At 41.5% G+C, this 18,783-nt stretch overlaps 1 protein-coding gene across 1 annotated transcript in view; it reads right to left on the bottom strand.

Annotated features, from left to right (window-relative positions):
• Positions 1-18,783, bottom strand: part of RPAP2 (RNA polymerase II associated protein 2) — a 92,160-nt gene that overhangs the window by 61,026 nt on the left and 12,351 nt on the right. The window contains exons 8-9 of the mRNA XM_040408283.1: positions 4,806-5,712; positions 3,328-3,422 (exon numbers count right to left, since the gene is read on the bottom strand). Of these exons, the coding sequence (XP_040264217.1) occupies positions 3,328-3,422; positions 4,806-5,712 (1,002 nt within the window). The remainder of the gene's footprint in view (positions 1-3,327; positions 3,423-4,805; positions 5,713-18,783) is intronic.

Genomic DNA, 18,783 nt, shown 5'->3' on the forward strand with positions numbered 1-18,783 from the left:
TATTGAGGAGATAGAGAAAGTCCTAAAAAGTATTCCTAAAGGCAAAAGCCCAGGACCAGATGGCTTAACGGTCGCCTATTATAGAAAATTTTTCCCTACACTAAGCCCTCATTTGGTAGCTCTTTTTAATGCACTGTTACAAGGAGTGCCTTTGCCCAAACAATCACTAGAAGCCCATATTACAGTGCTGCCCAAACCAGGTAAAGACCCGGAAGTACCGGCTAGTTATAGGCCAATATCACTGCTTAATGCAGATATCAAACTATGGGCCAAAATACTAGCTCACAGGGTCGCGCCCTGGCTCATTAATTTAATCTCGCCTGAGCAATCGGGGTTTGTAAGAGGTAGGGAGTGCAGGGACAGCACATTTCGGGTAATACAGGCTCAACAGTATGCTATGTCTAGAGGAGAGGGACTCACATTCCTGAGTACAGATGCCGAAAAGGCTTTCGATAGAGTAGACTGGCAGTTTATGGAAGCTACTTTGCTTAGGTATGGCTTTCCTACTCAGTTTGTAACCGCTGTGCTGTCTCTGTACTCCTCGCCCACGGCAAGGATAAGGGTGAATGGTAACCTTACTTCTTACTTTGAAATTAAAAATGGAACCCGTCAAGGCTGCCCTTTATCACCAACCCTATTCATTTTGTGTCTGGAGACCTTTATTCAGGCCATTAGACAGGATGACGGAATTCAAGGACTCAAGATAGGCCCACAGATTCACAAAGTAGCAGCATTCGCGGACGATATGCTTCTGCTGCTCCCCAAACCATTGGAAGCGTTCCCAGCACTATTGAGACAATTAGATGAATTTGGAGATTTATCCAATTTTAAAATTAATTTATCAAAATGTGTTGCACTGGGGGTCAACACTTCTCAAACTACTATAGCCCTTCTTAAGAACAAATATCCCTTCCAATGGCAAGAAGACAATTTAAATTACTTAGGAGTCTGCATAACTAGGGATCCTGACCAGCTATTTTTACAAAACTATCCCAAACTACTAACAGATATTAAAACTCAGTTAAAAGAGCTGAAAATTCCCTTTTTGACATGGTTGGGAAGGAAAAACGTGTTGAAAACGTACATACTTCCCAAATTCTTATACCTGATGCAGACGGTGCCTGTACCTTTACCACTGCACTATCTGAACCAGGTGAGAAAGACCTTTTCCAACTTTGTATGGAATCAGACTAAACCCAGATTAGCATATAAGAGACTAACCCTACCAAAACACAGAGGAGGGTTTGGATTACCTGATATTAGTGGATATTATGGAGCTATTCAGGTGAGACTACATTCAGAAATAGCAAATTCCCGAGTTACTAAACTAGGGTGCCAAATTGCTAGGAAGATACTAGGGCAGAGGAACTTAGCACTACTATGGGACACGAATAGAAAGCCCTCCAGTAGAGATAATATACCCAGTTCCCTGCGAGGAGTTTATGACAACTGGTTTAAGCTAGCGAGACATATACATTCCTTTAAGAAATTATCACCTTTCACGCCTATCGGCTATCTCCCCTATCTGTTACAGGTAGATTTTCTAGATGATATGGGTATATGGGCAGCTATGGGAGATGTAGCGGTTGGAGACATACTACAAAATAGAAAGGTCCCACCTATTCATAGTCTAAAAGACAGGTTCAAACGTATTCCTTGGGCTTCAACCCAATACTCACAATTTAACAAAATATGCTCTCAGTATTTAAGGTACACTACGAGCGATTATGTCCCTTCCTGGTACGACACGTTATGTAATCAACCGACAGGTATGAAAGGTACTGTCTCACGTATATATAATAAAATCCTAGAGATAGGAGCAGATCTCAGACCACCATTTATTGTAAAATGGGAAGAAGAGATTGGGCAATCACTAGAGGATAGCGCAGTGGGAAGAGTACTTTCACACTCACATGGTTACTCCAGGTGCATTAAGATTCAAGAAAATGCCTTTAAGATAGTAACGAGATGGTACAAAACACCGGATAAATTACATTCTATCACACCTGAGGTACCTGCCGACTGCTGGAGATGTGGGGGGGCTGAAGGCAATATGCATCATATATGGTGGACATGCCCGCAAATCACTAGATATTGGGATTTATTATCAAAGGAAATCCAAAAGATCTGTGAGATAAAAGCACCTCTTACACCACAAGTAGTACTTCTCAACTTACCAAATAACCACTACAAGCTGACCAATAACTCATTGCCAGCGCTATTGATAGCTGCAGCGAAGCTTCTTATACCGAAATATTGGCTATCCAAGCAGATTCCTAGTTTGAGGGAATGGGTGTTTAAAGTACAGGAGATCTATCAGCTTGAAGAGCTCACGAGTTGGGAGACATTATCCCATGACAGATTTTTACTAACTTGGGACAAATGGTCTGAGTGGTATAAAAAGTTTACCAACAGAGCGAGTGTTTAATATGTGTGACTGATTATAGGAGAGTGGGATTAATATGTAACCATTAATGTATATATCACACTTACATAAGATGGTTCCTAGCTCAAAATTTAGATGCAGGTAATGGTAGGAAGGGATGCGGATGAAGGCTGGCTGCAGCTTCTATAGTGGTGACATTGGAGGATGCTAAAGAGGACCACGTTATAAAACCAAAGACTGTGTCATTCATTCTTATAAGGGAAAGAACAGGATCACAATTGTAAGAAACAATACGTGACCAAGTGTGACAATTTAAGATATGGAGTATTGATATTCTATGTTCATTTACTGTTGTTTGTATTTGTATACAAAAGTCATAACATTTGATTTGTATGAGCTTTAAAAAAATCTAAATAAAGATTTGACAAAAAAAAAACAACTTAAAACCGAACTTGGCTTCGGTTTCGAGGTACTAGTCGGAACCAAAGCAGAGTTCGGTTTCAAGTTTTAAAGTGGTTTTCTATTTTAAAAATCAACTACCAAAATTATTCAATGAAGTCACGCGCGACTTCATGAATAACTGACTTCGGCTCATCGGAGCCCATACATTCTAATACTGTACGGAAACGGATCTCCGTACAGCATTATTCCAAAGTTTTGAACGAATGAAGCATCCGAAGCTCGCTTCGCTCAACCCTAGTCATCTAAATTTATCAAAACTGGAGTAAAGGAAAACTGGTTCAGTTGTCTATAGCAAACAGATGGAAAATGAAAACTGGAAGCCAATTGGTTTCTCTGGGCAAGTACGGTAAGTCAGTTTTAATTTACACCAGTTTTGATAAATCTCTCCCAGTGAGGTTTACTGGATAGATAATAGAAATGGAAGGTTAGTGGCGCTTACAAATTAGCTAAATGTCACAAAGATATACAGAGATACTTACACTTTTTTCAGCTTTTCTATTACAATTCGTCTGCGGATTTGTTGCTGGGAACATGAATCCACAAGAGGAAGAGGTGGAGCCCAAGAGGTTTCTTCCTGGGAAAAAAAAAAACAGAAAACACATTTGTGCATTCTCACGTTATGGCCACTAGAGAGGCCGGCGCTTTTTCCTATAGTGTGACAGTACGGCCACAGCTGCTGGATTACAGGGTGGCCGTACTCCCTGGAAACAAGCAGTGTACAATGTGATGGAAAAATGAATCAAGCCAGCAAAGGAGGTAACATGGACAGTCACAATACATTAGTAAGTGTCTTGTATTAACTTTCTCTACATGATGAATGCCTTGCTAAAGTGACAACCCCCTGAATTCCCATTCTTGTATTACTTTAAGGGTCCATTCACACGTCCATAATTTGGGTCCGCATTCGTTCCGCAATTTGTGGACCTATTCACTTTCAATGGGGCTGGAACGGATTCGAATCCGCATTTCCGGGATCCGCATCTGCATTTTCGGAATCCGTTTTTTTCGGGATCCGCAATTCCGTTCCTGAAAAAAATAGAACATGTCCTATTCTTGTCCGCAATTGGGGACCAGAAAAGGCATTTTCTATTATAGTGTCTGTGATGTGCGGTCCGCAAATTGCGGATCGCACATTGCAGGTGTCCGTATTTTGCGGATCCGCAATTTGCAGTGTGTAGACTTTTTATATTCACCGTGTGTGTGGCGTACAGCACAGTATGTGCTGTTCACATTTTTTGTAGACCCATTGAAATGAATGGGTCCGAATATAATACGCAATCAGATGCGGACCAACAATACAGTTGTGTGAATGGGGTCTATTTGTGAGCTATCCACTCGGCTCTGGTCCTCAGCTGCGCCATGTGACCAATACTCTGACAAAGCGTCTTATGTGTGAACAGGAAATCAGGTTTTCTATTCCTTCCTATTGAAGCCTCGATGCCGGTCTCATAAGAATGAATGGAGACACCGACTTCCTTCCACACATAAGACGCTGTTTGGAGAGTCAGTGTCAGTCACACGATACCACTGAGGACCAGAAGGAAGTAAATAACTCACAAATACAGCCACCAGTAGGAAGATTTCCATCATGTACGTTTCTAATGGGCATGAGAATAAAAAACGTTGTGGGTTCGCTTCTTTAAATTTGTATTCTGCTTTAGACACTTAGCCAAAAGATATGCCATAAATGACTGAAAGGTGCAAGTCGCAATCAGCTGTATGTGTAACATCCAATGGGGCGACCACATACGTGACCATCTCTTGACTTGAAATTCTCCTATATACAGTAGCAGTTCTGGCTTGCCCAATATGGGTAAGGCCTCGTGATGTCCAGTGAGATTATCGCATTCATTCAGTAATGCAGAATTATTAAAAGTGCTCTGACTGCAAAATATTCGCAAGTGAAAAGGTTTTTGGTTTATTTTGGTGGAAATTGGGTAACCTTGCTTTCACCCACCTTAGGCCCTGTATCCTTGTGTTCATCTTCCTTACTTTCCACCTCTTCCGGTAATTTGTAATGTCTTCCGAAAAACTCCCTGACTCGAAGTTCTAACATTTGTGTTTCTTCTCTAAGCTTTCCAAAATTAGGAAGCGGCTTTGATACATTGTCCTCATTTTTAAAAGGCAAACACTCATTCAATGTTGAGACACTATTAGAAGAATCCTCAACGTCATCATTGTCTAAGATTAAATCATCTTCGTCCAGATCCTGCGCCTCAGTAGAGATGGCAACTTCTTCATGTTCCACTACATAATCTGTACCAAAGAGATATTTCATGGTATCTTCTGATTTCCATTCATTTAAGGTCTGTGTGAGGACCTCCAGCATACTTCTTTTAACTACGACAGGACAAACATTGGCTTGTGGGGTTGCTTGAGGACTCTTGGCTTTGCACAGAAGTTTTCGTAGATGCTCTGCACCACTTTTGCTTACTGCTCTTCGAGTCACTTCAGTAACTACCTCAGTGGCTTCTGAAGACTGGGCCACCTCGTCTGACCCATGTCTGGCTTCCTGGGATAATTGCCCAGAAGTATCTCTTGGTAGATCAGAAGTCTTTTCATGGTCGTTAAAATTAAAATGACTTAATCTTGCCGTTGTGTCTGCCAACTTCTGGTCTATGTCTTCAATGTGTGGAGTCTTCTCCTCCTGTGTACCATTACCACTGTCTTGTAGTAACTCTGCATCCTTAGGACACAGTTCAGGAACTGGGATAACGGAGGAGACAAAGGCCTGCCCGGGTTGACAGTCTTCATCACTGCTGGCAGAGCATGAACCACCACTTTCTTTTGGATGTTTGGGTTTCTCGATTTCTGAAATTTTAAGGCGTCTCTCGGTTAATTTGACTTCCTCCCCGGATCTGCCACTAAAAAAAAAAAAAAAGGATTTCGACTTCAATAAGTGTAAACGAATAAACAATACAAAGGATGTTAACAGAGAACCTGTCAGCAGTTTTGACCCCCCCGCCTCCAACCGCTATCACCAGTGTATAAGGGCTAGAGAGATTATGCTTGATTGGTACCCTTGAAGGAGGTGTCAGAGAAGTCAACGGAGCCAAAATGAGGGGAAGGTGGGGTGGGGCCAAGATTGCAGGACATTTGACTCCTGAAGAAGGCACATTTCTAAATAAATCTGCATATGGCAGTGGTAACTTCTCTTTCTAAAGGTATGCTTCATTACTGCACATATGTTTAGAACTGTCTCTTTAGCCCCGTATACAGATATAATACTGGTTTAGGGGTGTCAAAATAGCAGACAGGCTCCAATAAAAATGATGAAAGATTCCAATATGCTTTATATATGAATTCTTCATCACCAATTGTGAATAAAATGCAATGCCGCCTAAGAGTAAGTAGTTATTTCCAGACAAAAGTTTCAAAGTAATAGAAGGAGACACAGCTGAGAGAGTGCGTGGTGGCCAACCCTTTGATGCTGGAAGCCTTTCCTACAGACTGTAAACTGTAGGAACTATGATGGCACAATCCTTTCCTGCAGAGGCTTCCACCATTGTATGGGCTCCTTGATGACTTGAACACCCACTATACCAGTTGTGTCTCCCGCTATCGGTCTAAAAAGCATCTGTCAGAACGATCAACCCTATTAAACCAGATTCTGCCTGGTGGGGTTGATCACACTGAAATGAAAGCTTTATTATGTGTATAGGTAGAACTGTTGTCAAGATATCTGGAGAGAGATGAAGAGAAAAAAAATCACTAGATGGCGGCAACCGCTAATAAAATGTAGTAGATGCTAGGGTGCAGAATATCCCTTATTTTGGGATATTCTGCACCCTAGCATCTACTACATTTTATTAGCGGTTGGCGCCATCTGGTGATTTTTTCTCTTCATCTCTCTCCGGTTTTACTATACTGCTTTCCTGCAGATAGTTCATCACTCTATTTCCGATTTAGTAGAACTTATACATTACTACTCAATTATTTTCTTTTCCCCACTCCACTGTGTCCCTTACCTCTGGCGCCCTGCGTGTTCAACCCATATCTCCTACTTTAGGAGTACAGGATTAACCCTCTCTTTTTTTCTCCCTACCTCAAGTCAAGATATCTGCAATTTTAGTAATATGCAAATGAACTGGTTCGACACTGGAGGGATGGCTGGAGAGCTTGGAGTACTGTTTTTGTAACACTCCTCCGATTTGGGCACTCTCCCCTCTCTCTTGAATGACAAGCCTAGACAATCAAACAAGGGTCAGGGGAAGTGCCCAGATCAGGGCGGTGCTACAAAAGCAGTGCTCCAAGGGCTCTGACGGCCCCTTGGTGCTGGAACCAGCTCATTTTTCATATTACTAAAAACACAGATATCTCGGCAACAGTTCTACATACAGACATAAGAAAGGTATTGTTTTAATCAGCATGATCAACCCTACAAGGGAGCATGCCCGGCTTAATAGGATTTATCATGATGACAGATGCTCTTTAACAACTTCCAGACTGGGTCACTTACTCCCTTCCTGACTAATTTTGCTAATCTGACATGTGTCACTTTATGTTGTAACGCTTTGGAACGCTTTTACTTATCCAAGCCATTCATAGATTGTATTTCATGTTAATGGTAAATTTGAGTCAATATGTTTTACTTTTTTTTTAATAAAAAAAATCCAAAAGTTAACGAAAATGTAAAAAAAAAAAAGTTTTGTAAATTTGAATCTCTGCTTTTAAGACAGATAGTGATGCCTCATAAAATATTCATTAATTACCATTCCCCATATGACTACTTTATGTTGGCATCATTTTAGTAATGTCAGAACGTTAGAAGGTTTAGAATTTTAGAACCAATTTTTAAAATTTTTAAGAAAATTTCCAAAGTCAACTTTTTTAAAGGACCAGCTCAGTTCTGAAGTCATTGTGGGTCTTACATAATAGAACCAACCCATAAATGACCCCATTTTAGAAATGACACCCCTCAAATTGTTCAAGACTGGTTCTAAAAATGTTGTTAACCCTTTAGGTATTACACAGGAATTAACCACCTCAGCTCCCCTAGCTTAAACCCCCTTAATGACCAGACCACTTTTTACACTTCTGCACTACAACTACTTTCACCGTTTATTGCTCGGTCATACAACTTACCACCAAAATGAATTTTACCTCCTTTTCTTCTCACTAATAGAGCTTTCATTTGGTGGTATTTCATTGCTGCTGACATTTTTACTTTTTTTGATATTAAATCGAAATTGACCGAAATTTTTTGCAAAAAAATGACATTCTTCACTTTCTGTTGTAAAATTTTTCAAATACAACTACATTTCTATATAAATTTTTCTCTAAATTTATTGTTCTACATGTCTTTGATAAAAAAAAAAATGCAATAAGTGTATATTTATTGGTTTGGGTAAAAGTTATAGCGTTTACAATCTATGGTGCAAAAATGTGAATTTACGCACTTTGACTTTCTGAGCACCTGTCATGTTTCCTGAGGTTCTACAATGCCCAGACAGTAGAAACACCCCACAAATGACCCCATTTCGGAAAGTAGACACCCTAAGGTATTCGCTGATGGGAATAGAGAGTTCATGGAAGTTTTTATTTTTTGTCACAAGTTAGCGGAAAATGATTTTATTTTTTTTCTTACAAAGTCTCATATTCCACTAACTTGTGACAAAAAATAAAATTTTACATGAACTCGCCATGCCCCTCACGAAATACCTTGGGGTGTCTTCTTTCCAAAATGGGGTCTTTTGTGGGGTATTTATACTGCCCTGGCATTTTAGGGGACCTAAAGCGTGAGAAGAAGTCTGGAATATAAATGTCTAAAAATTTTACGCATTTGGATTCCGTGAGGGGTATGGTGAGTTCATGTGAGATTTTATTTTTTGTCGCAAGTTAGTGGAATATGAGACTTTGTTAGAAAAAACAAAAAATTTTTTAAAAAAAAACGCTAACTGGTGCCAATTTTTTTTTAAAATCTTCTATTAACTCGCCATGCCCCTCAAAAGTGATCTTTATAGCGCCGCAGCGATTTTACAATGTTTTTGCAGTGATCAGAAGAAAAAAAAAAATCTGTCACTGCGGCGGGGCGGACTGAACGCAAGTGTGCGCACAAGATCAGGCCTGATCGGGCGAACACTGCGTTTTTTGTAGAGCCTATAGAACATGTCCTATTCTTGTCCGCAATTGCGGACAAGAAAAGGCATTTTCTATATAGTTCTGGCAATGTGCAGATCCGCAAAATGCGGAAAGCACATTGCCGGTGTCCGTGTTTTGCGGATTCGCGGTGTCCGTGTTTTGCGGATCCGCAAAACACATACGGATGTCTGAATGGAGCCTTACAGGGGGGTGATCAGGGAGTCTATATGGGGTGATCAGGGGTTAATAAGTAACAGGGGGGGGGGGGGGGGAGTGTAGTGTAGTGTAGTGTGGTGATTGGTGCTACTTTACAGAGCTGGCTGTGTCCTCTGGTGGTCGATCCAAGCAAAAGGGACCACCAGAGGACCAGGTAGCAGGTATATCAGACGCTGTTAACAAAACAGCGTCTGATATACCTTTCAGACGAATGATCGCTGCTGGCAGGCTGTAGATCAGATCATTTACCTTCCAATCCTGTGAACGCGCGCTCCTGTGTGCGCGCATTCACAGGAAATCTCGCGTCTCGCGAGATGACGCACCCAAGAGGAATAACCCGACCGCCCGCAGGACGCATCCCTGCATTAGGCGGTCGGGAGGTGGTTAAAGCTAAATAGAGGTAAAATTTCAAAATGTCACTTTTTTTTGCAGATTTTCCATTTTATCAATTTTTTCCTGGAACACATCAAGTGTTAATAACAAAGCAAACCTTAATATACTGTATATTACCTAGATTCTGCAGTTTGCAGAAACACCCCATATGTGGTCGTATACCGTTGTTTGGGCACACGACAGGGCACAGAAGGCAAGGAGCGCCATATGGTTTTTAGAGGGCAGATTTTGCTGGAATGGTCTTTGGGCACCATGTTGCATCTGAAGAGGCCCTGAGGTAACCCCACAGTGAAAACCCCCAAAAAGTGACCACATTTTGTAAACTACACCACCCACGGAATTTTTAAAGGGGTGTAGCGAGCACTTCACTCAACAGCCGTTTCATAGAATTTTTAATACTTGGGTGTGAAAATGAAAAAATGATATAGTGCTTCAGGCCCAAACTTTATTTTTCACAAAGGATAACAGTTGAATATTCTCCCCCCTCAATTTGCTACCCATTTTCTCCTGAATACAGTAACAACCCAATTGTGGTAAACTTTATTTGGGGATATGCATCTGGATTTTCGAACATGGATTTTGGAGCTGCTTGAGGGCTTATTTTGTGCAAGACAAGCTGTAGTTTTTTTGGTACTATTTTGGGGTACATTTGGCTTTCTGGTTGCTTTTTATCTCATTTTTGTGTATACAGCGAACGACAAGGCAGGGACACCCAGGAACGGTCCCTGCCTTCTCTCTGGGGTGTCTAGGGTGCAGCTGCCATCTATGAAAGGACGTTCCAGAACGTCTATTCAGAGATAAACCAGACCGTGCAGGACGTTTAAAGTCAATGGGCGGTCGGGAAGTGGTTAAAAGGGGTTGTCCGGGCTTTTTCTATTGACGACCTATCCTCTGGATAGGTCATCAATATCAGATCGGCGCGAGTGCCGGGTGTCAGACTCCCTCCAATCATATATTGATGACCTATCCTCAGGACTTAAAGTAGATTGCTGCCTTGGTCCCTTGGGTAAGGACAGCTCAGGGGCAATATACGGTACCAGAATGAAAAAGGTGTGGCAAATATGACTATAACCCCCCTCATCCATAGGAATGCACCCATGTACTGCAGTATATGGGTGCATTCCTATGGATGAGGGGGAGTTATAGTCATATTTATTATAAACACTGTCCAGGGACTGTTCTGTAATTGGCATGTGTCTATCTAAAATATGTTCATGGTGCCAAAATAAGTCCTACCGCAATAATAAGCCCTAACCCTTTTTTCGGAGAAAAAAAACAAATATAAGACCCTGCCTTATTTTCAGAGAAACACGGTAGATCTGCCAACTTTTTATACAACAATCAGACTCTTGTATTTATTACCCAAAATACACAGGACAAAGACATACGATATCAGTATTACAGTCCTGATCAAAAGTTTAAGACCACTTGAAAAATGGCAAAAAATCCTATTTAGCATGGCTGGATCTTAACAAGGTTCCAAGTAGAGCTTCAACATGCAACAAGAAGAAATGAGAGTGAGACAAAACATTTTTTGAGCATTCAATTTAATGAAAACAACGAATAAACTGAAACAGGCGGTTTTTCAGCTGATCAAAAGTTTAGGACCACACCTCCAAAAAAAAAACTAACCCCCCCCCCTCCAAAACAGAAATCCAACTTCCAAACATGAACTCAGTAATGAGTAGCTCCGCCGTTATTATTTATCACTTCCAAAATTCGTGGCATGCTTGATGCAAGCGTTTCCATGAGGTGAGTGGGAACATTTCTCTAAGTGGTGAAGACGGCCGCACGAAGGCCATCTACTGTCTGGAACTGTTGTCCATTTTTGTAAACTTCCCTTGCCATCCATCCCCAAAGGTTCTCAATTGGATTTAGATCAGGGGAACACGCAGGATGGGCCAAAAGAGTGATGTTATTCTCCTGGAAGAAGTCCCTTGTCCTGCGGGCATTGTGTACTGTAGCGTTGTCCTGTTGAAAAACCCAGTCGTTACCACACAGACGAGGGCCCTCAGTCATGAGGAATGCTCTCTGCAACATCTGGACATAGCCAGCGGCCGTTTGACGCCCCTGCACTTCCTGAAGCTGCATTGTTCCACTGCATTGTTCCACTCTTGCAAAGTCCAAACGAGCAGTTCTGTGGCGTTCAAGGAGACGAGGTCTTTGAAGACACTTTTTGTTTTTGAAGCCCTTCAGTCTCAGATGCCGTCTGATGGTTATGGGGCTGCAGTCAGCACCAGTAAGGGCCTTAATTTGGGTCGAGGATCGTCCAGTGTCTTGACGGACAGCCAACTGGATCCCCCGGCTCAGTGCTGATGAAATTTTTTTGGGTCTTCCACTTGACTTTTTTGTTCCATAACCCTCAGGATCATTTAAGAAATCCCAAATGACTGTCTTACTGCGTCCCACCTCAGCAGCAATGGCGCGCTGTGAGAGACCCTGCTTATGCAGCTCAACAACCCGACCACGTTCAAAAAGGGAGAGTTTTTTTGCCTTTGCCATCACAACGTGTGACTACCTGACAGAAAATGACAATGAATCCACATCTTTGCACAGATTTGGCCTTTTGAAGGCATGTGGTCCTAAAATTTGGATCAGCTGAAAAACAGCCTGTTTCAGTTTAATTGTTGTTTTCATTAAATTGAATGCTCAAAAAAATGTTTTGTCTCACTCCCATTACTTCTTGTTGCATGTTGAAGCTCTACTTGGAACCTTGTTAAGATCCAGCCATGCTAAATATGATTTTGTGCCATTTTTCAAGTGGTCTTAAACTTTTCATCAGGACTGTATATCGCCTATTGCTTCTGATTAATTCTACGAAAATTATTTGTGTTGCAGAAAGGAAGTAACTTGGAGAAAACAGATTGCATATCAGGCAGCTTTACTGGAGAATTAAGATACATATCTGATAAGGAAATGAAACTGAGAAATTAGGTAGCAATTTGCAAATGAATAAAAAAAAAAAATCCCCGAAAAACAGTTTTGCATTAACAACCTCAACAAAAGTGAATGTAGACAGTATCCCCAGCAATAACCTTTCAAGAACGGTTATCTATTCAGAGGCAAGGATGTGACAGAAATCACTGTAAAAATAAATGTATCCATACGAGATACAGATTTAGTGGCCATCTCTTGCTTTACATCTAGTACAAGGAGATAAAAGGCATTGAATGACATGCCGGGGGCCCTGAAGACAACACAAATAAATCTGGCATTGACCTGTCAACAGATTTAATGAACAGGGCCTCTGGTTCTGCCGGTAATATTGTGCGCCTCCTGTGTACATAGAACGCATTTGTGGATTATTTCAACAGGCTTTGTTACCTGCAGCTGTACCGTAAATCATACAGATCAAACAAAGCAGCGCTGCAGCAAAGACCAAAAAACGGAGATCTCATTTCCAAAAGCTTCAAAAAGAAGTCCCCCAAAATTTGATAATTTTTTTTTATTTATTTTTTTACACACTATGACAATTGTATAATTCCACAAATTTTAGACTGTATCATTTTTTCATGAAAGCCACCATGATGAGAGTGATGCTAGCAACACCAATAGTGTTCGGATGTTCGAAAATTGCAGATTTTTAGAGTTCAAAGCACCCGGAGGCTGATCACCCCATATAGACTCCCTGATCACCCCCCTGTCATTGATCACCCCCCTGTAAGGCTCCATTCAGACGTCCGTATGTGTTTTGCGGATCTGCAAAACACGGACACCTCGGATCCGCAAAAAACGGACACCGCGGATCCGCACAACACGGACACCGTGGATCCGCACAACACGGACACCGCGGATCCGCACAACACGGACACCGCGGATCCGCACAACACGGACACCGCGGATCCGCACAACACGGACACCGGCAATGTGCTTTCCGCATTCTTGTAAAAGTCATCTTATTAGAATGTGGTAAATACACACACGCCTTACTCCTAGCCAATGTGAATACACCTTAAAGGGGTTGTCTCACTTCAGCAAATAGCATTTATCAATTAGACAGAGCTAATACAAGGCACTTACTAATGTACTGCTATTATTCATATTGCCTCCCTCGCTAGCTGGATTCATTTTTCCATCATATTATACACTGCCTGTTTCCATGGTTACAACCACCCTGAAATCCATCAGCGGTGGTCATGCTGGCACACTGTAGGAAAAAGCACCGCCCTCTCTGGCCACCAGGACTGTGGGAAAGCACATAGGCTGGTGCTTTTTCCTATAGTGTGCAAGCACGACCACCGCTGTTGGATAGCAGGGTGGTTGTAACCATGGAAATAATATGGAAAAATGAATCACACCAGCAAAGGAAGCAATACGGATAATAACAATACATTAGTAAGTGGCTTGTATTAACCACTTTTCATAAATCAATAGTACAAGTAAATATAAGAAACTTTGTAATACATCTCATTAGAGAAAATACCCTTTTCTCCAGCACATCTCCCTCACTGATCATTCACTCTCATGTCACAGCTAAAATCTGTCATGAGAAATTATTGGCTGCTCAGCTGCGGGATCAGGTTACATGCTGGCCATAGAAGTCTATGGAGAAGGAAGGGGAGGAGAGAGCTGCTACAAGAAGACAGAGGCAAACACGCCCAGAGACGCTACTGTTGGCTGTAGAAAAACTCTCTCTCACCCTGACGCCGGACACTGCTCAGCTGTATAATGTCCTCCATCCTGAGGGTGTGCTACAGAGAGAAAGGGGGGGGGGGGGAGGAGGTTCTCCTTTTTTCTATGCTGCTGCTGCCGCCTCTACGGATGTGCAACAAAGAGCAAGAGAAGGCCCTCTTTCTCTGCGTGTGCTGTGTAAGTTAGACATGATAGCATCTAGTCTCCATCCACTAGCTCAGAGAAAACGGAGACTGCAGAGAGGAAAGCTGCTGAAAAATGCAGAATACAAGACATATAATGGACGGAAGTTGCGTTATTCCTCATGTACACTCACATGACAGCTCATCCTGTAAATTTACCTTAAAGGGAACCTGTCACCGGGATTTTGTGTATAGAGCTGAGGACATGGGTTGCCAGATGGCCGCTAGAACATCCGCAATACCCAGTCCCCATAGCTCTGTGTGCTTTTATTGTGTAAAAAAAACAACGATTTGATACATATGCCAATTAACCTGAGATGAGTCCTGTCCCTGAGATGATTCCAGCGTGAAGGAGCCCAGCACCGCCCCGCATCCTCAGAATCTCCTCCTTGCTCCCCGACGTCAGAAAGCTAGAGCGCCGTAATCTCGCGATTACACTGGGAAGGAACACTATGAGGACACTGCGCATGCGCTAGCTCGCCCATCGCGAGATTACGGCGCTCTAGCTTCCTGACATCGAGGAGCAAGGAGGAGATTCTGAGGATGCGGGGCGGTGCTGGGCTCCTTCACGCTGGAATCATCTCATGTACAGGACTTCTCAGGTTATTTTGCATATGTATCAAATTGTTTTTTTTACACAATAAAAGCACACAAAGCTATGGGGACGGGGTATTGCGATGTCCTCAGCTCTATACACAAAATCCAGGTGACAGGTTCCCTTTAATAACAGGCATGCTTTGAACAAAGGATTTTATTAACTGAGTCCAAATTTGACAGGCAGAAGTAGACAATCCACATTAGGTAAGCTTTTACTGCACTCTTCTGATTAGGAGAGTGCAGAAATTGTCACATTTTCCTGCATATAACAGTCTGAAAGAGTTTTCTTCTTTTTTAATATAATTTTCTTCCATTTAAATTTGGGTGTACCTGCTATGGTAATGGTGAAAAGCAAAACACAAAGGGCACAATGCATGCATTTTAGAACTTCTTCAAAGTCTGCACAAAGCTCCAGCGTCAGCTCCAGACAGGAATCATGGGCAATCCCATCTGTACCGTTTATGGTTGAGATAAGAATAACTGTCTTTTAGGAAGCCAAAGTGGCTGAAGTTATGGAAACAGCCAAGCGGGCTGTACTTCCATGGAGGTGAACAGGAGCTGCAGAGTTATGGAAACATTACGGCTTGATGTTCTACACCGTCTACATTCACTTGGATGAGAGTTATGGAGACGGTGAGGCAGAGCCCGCTAGTCTGTTTCCATAACTTCAGCCACTGCACGTGATTGGAATAACTCTTTAATTCTAATTCGACTGAGAAAATTTAGAGGCTCTGTACTGTAAAATAATGTGCACGTAATTTGACATTTACATTGAAACAAAATATGCTTCAAGGGCTTGAAATTCAGAAAAAAAATTAAATAATAATAATAATAATAATAATAATAATAATTATATAAAAATATCTCTTGCACAAAGGAAATTGGAACTAGATTCCCCAAGTTCAGGTTTGGGGAACCACTGGGTACTGGTGCTAATGCATCTTCTATCAGGGGAGCATACTCTTGTGTCTCATATCCTGTCTGTAGATATGAAAATGTGCTGTCAACGTAGCAGAGACGCCCAAATTACAGGAAAAGATGTATTGCAAAGCACCAATTTCAGTTAAAGAGCGGCTGTCATTTCAGGGGACTTTTCAGAATAAGCTGTCATGAGTGTGTGCGTTAGGAAGAACACTATATGGGACCATTATAGGATTGCATAGGTTTCTCCTCTGAAGGCTCCATCTCTAATTGTCAGTTTTCCCTGAGCTAGTGGTTGGAGACTAGCTGCTATGATGTCTCCCATACACAGCACACAAAGAACAGGAGATTCTGCTTCCCTGTCTCTCTGCAGAATAACCCCTAAATAATCAGCAGAAAGGTTTCTAAGACTTTCTTCAGCAGGAACCTCCATTGCAAATTGCGTCAAAAATTATGTTTTTTATCCAGGAAAACAACAGACATCAAAATGCAAACCTGACAGAACCACTGTCAATGGAAAAAATAGAAATTACAACACAGGCATGAACGTAGCCCTTTTTTCTCCAAATCTCCACATCTATAAGCTATATAGATATATACTCTTCCTGCATACTGCAATGCCCCCTCTTCCTTTAAGCCCTTCCTAACGCAGCTATTTTTCACATTCACAATTTTTGAAATTTGAATTTCTCTGCTTTTAAAGACGGATAGTGACAATCCATAAAATTATTATTACTTAACATTCACCATATGTCTGCTTTATGTTCGCTTCATTTTGCAAATGCCCTTTTATTATTTTAGGATGTTAGGCTGAGAATTTTAGAAGCAATTTTACAAGTTTTTAAGAAAATTTCCAAAACCGACTTTAAAAAGGACCAATTCTTTAAGGATCAGTTTTGAAGTCACTTTGACAGTCTTACATATTAGAAACCACTAGGCTTGAGTGAAGTGATCTTCAGATCATAGATCCAAAGTCGATTTGTTCAAAAGCTTTGTTTTTGTTTTTTAAAGCCGTTTCCGTACAGCATTAAAATGCATTGGCTTTGTGGAGCCAAACTTCTTCTTGCCCGAAGTCGCCTGAGACTTCGATGAATGACTACTGTATTCACATCTGCGCATTTAAAAACATTTTAAAATAGCAATCCGAAGAGCGCTTTGGTACTGGTTGGTACCTCGGTACCAATGCCCACTTCGGATTCCTATTTTAAAATGTTTTTAAATATGAGTAAAAGAGCAAAAGCGCATTGAGGCCCAATGTGGTGCGGCTCTGGGGTGAAATAATAAATTGAACCCCGAGAAGGGACTCTATTTTGGAAACCACCCCTCAAGGTACTTATTAAGGGGGTGGAGAGAGCATTTTGACGCTACCAAAATTTATGAGAAGTGGACAGTGCAAGGTGAAAATTGCAAGTTTCCCCACAGATATGGCATTTCAGTGACCAAAATGCTATGCCCAAATGGTGCCATCTGAGACACACTGCGCCCTTCAAATTGTTAGGCCAGTTCTACCAAGTACTGAAATGCCATAAACTGTGGTTTGGTTATGCTGCAGAGTTCAGTAAAGACCAACATTTGGCTTTTGCAGCACAGATTTTTGAAGCACTGGTTTACGGGCGCCATGTTGCTTTTGAACAGTTTCTGGGGTAGTAGTACAACTATTTTCTGAGAACGATAAATTTCTTTTATTTTTCTCTTGATGGTGATGTGTGAGGGCTTATTTTTTGCGGCAGGAGTTGCGATTATTTGACGGGAGGTGAGGTGACCCAAAAATGGCTGTTCTCACATAGTTTTTATTTTATTTTTATGGTGCACACCTGATGGGATAAATCATGTGTTATGTTTTATAAAGGAGGTCGTTATGGAATCAGTGATATCCAACATGTCTATTTTTTTACATTTCTGTTCAGTATCCAGAGGATAGATCATCAGTTAAAACAAAGTGCAGAACCCCTTTAAGCTTAGTGGCCAGTACAAAAATTGCAGAATTTTACGTTTTTTGTTTAAATATAGATATTGACATGGAAAATTAAAAATAACATCACCAAAAATTCTTTAAAGATATGTTAAACATAAAAACATGATTTAAACAATAGGTCATTTTCTGGTGACACATTTCTGGTGTGCAAAACATACCCACTGGGGAAATTTATCAACACCATCATATAGCTGCCTTTATTTCTGAAAAGGCCGAAAATAAAAAAAGAGGCTGCGTCGGACTGTCACCTTTCTTTTTGATTTACAATAAATGTTCACTACTCTTTCATGTACAATCCAACTTGGGATAAATATATTTTCATCTAATATGTGCATTTCGGCCTCTTGATGCATCCTGTGACCCTTTTTGCCTTGTAGCTGCTGCATGGCACTGGTTGTTTTTACCTGCCCCAATATTTCAAGTCTCTTTCAATGCCAGCTTCACCGAATGGTAAACCAACTCAAAGGGCATTCCAAGACGGCAGGATAAGCCCTCAATTCATGATCGGTGGCGGTTTGGCTCTGGGACCCCCACCGTTCACCACAATGAATGATTCCCCTCACAGTTCATACAGGCACAGCAAGAAGTGACGCTTGTACCGGATCAGAGTGGATCCCAGGAATTGGACCCCCATCAATCAAATACACATGGCCTATCTTAAAGGGGTTGTACATGACTGGAAAACATGGCTGCTTTCTTCAAGAAATAGCGCCATACCAGTTCTTGGTTTATATCTGGAATTTAAGTGAATGGGGATGATCTGCCTCATCCTCCACTGGAGTTTCTTGGGACCCAACCCCTATATCATCAATAAGGTGATTTTGTGTATAGCGCTGAGGACATGGGTTGCTAGATGGCCGCTAGCACATCCGCAATATCCAGTCCCCATAGCTCTGTGTGCTTTTATTGTGTAAAAAACGATTTGATACATATGCAAA

Source organism: Bufo bufo, chromosome 9 (assembly GCF_905171765.1).
Source record: "Bufo bufo chromosome 9, aBufBuf1.1, whole genome shotgun sequence".
Classification (NCBI taxonomy): domain Eukaryota; kingdom Metazoa; phylum Chordata; class Amphibia; order Anura; family Bufonidae; genus Bufo; species Bufo bufo.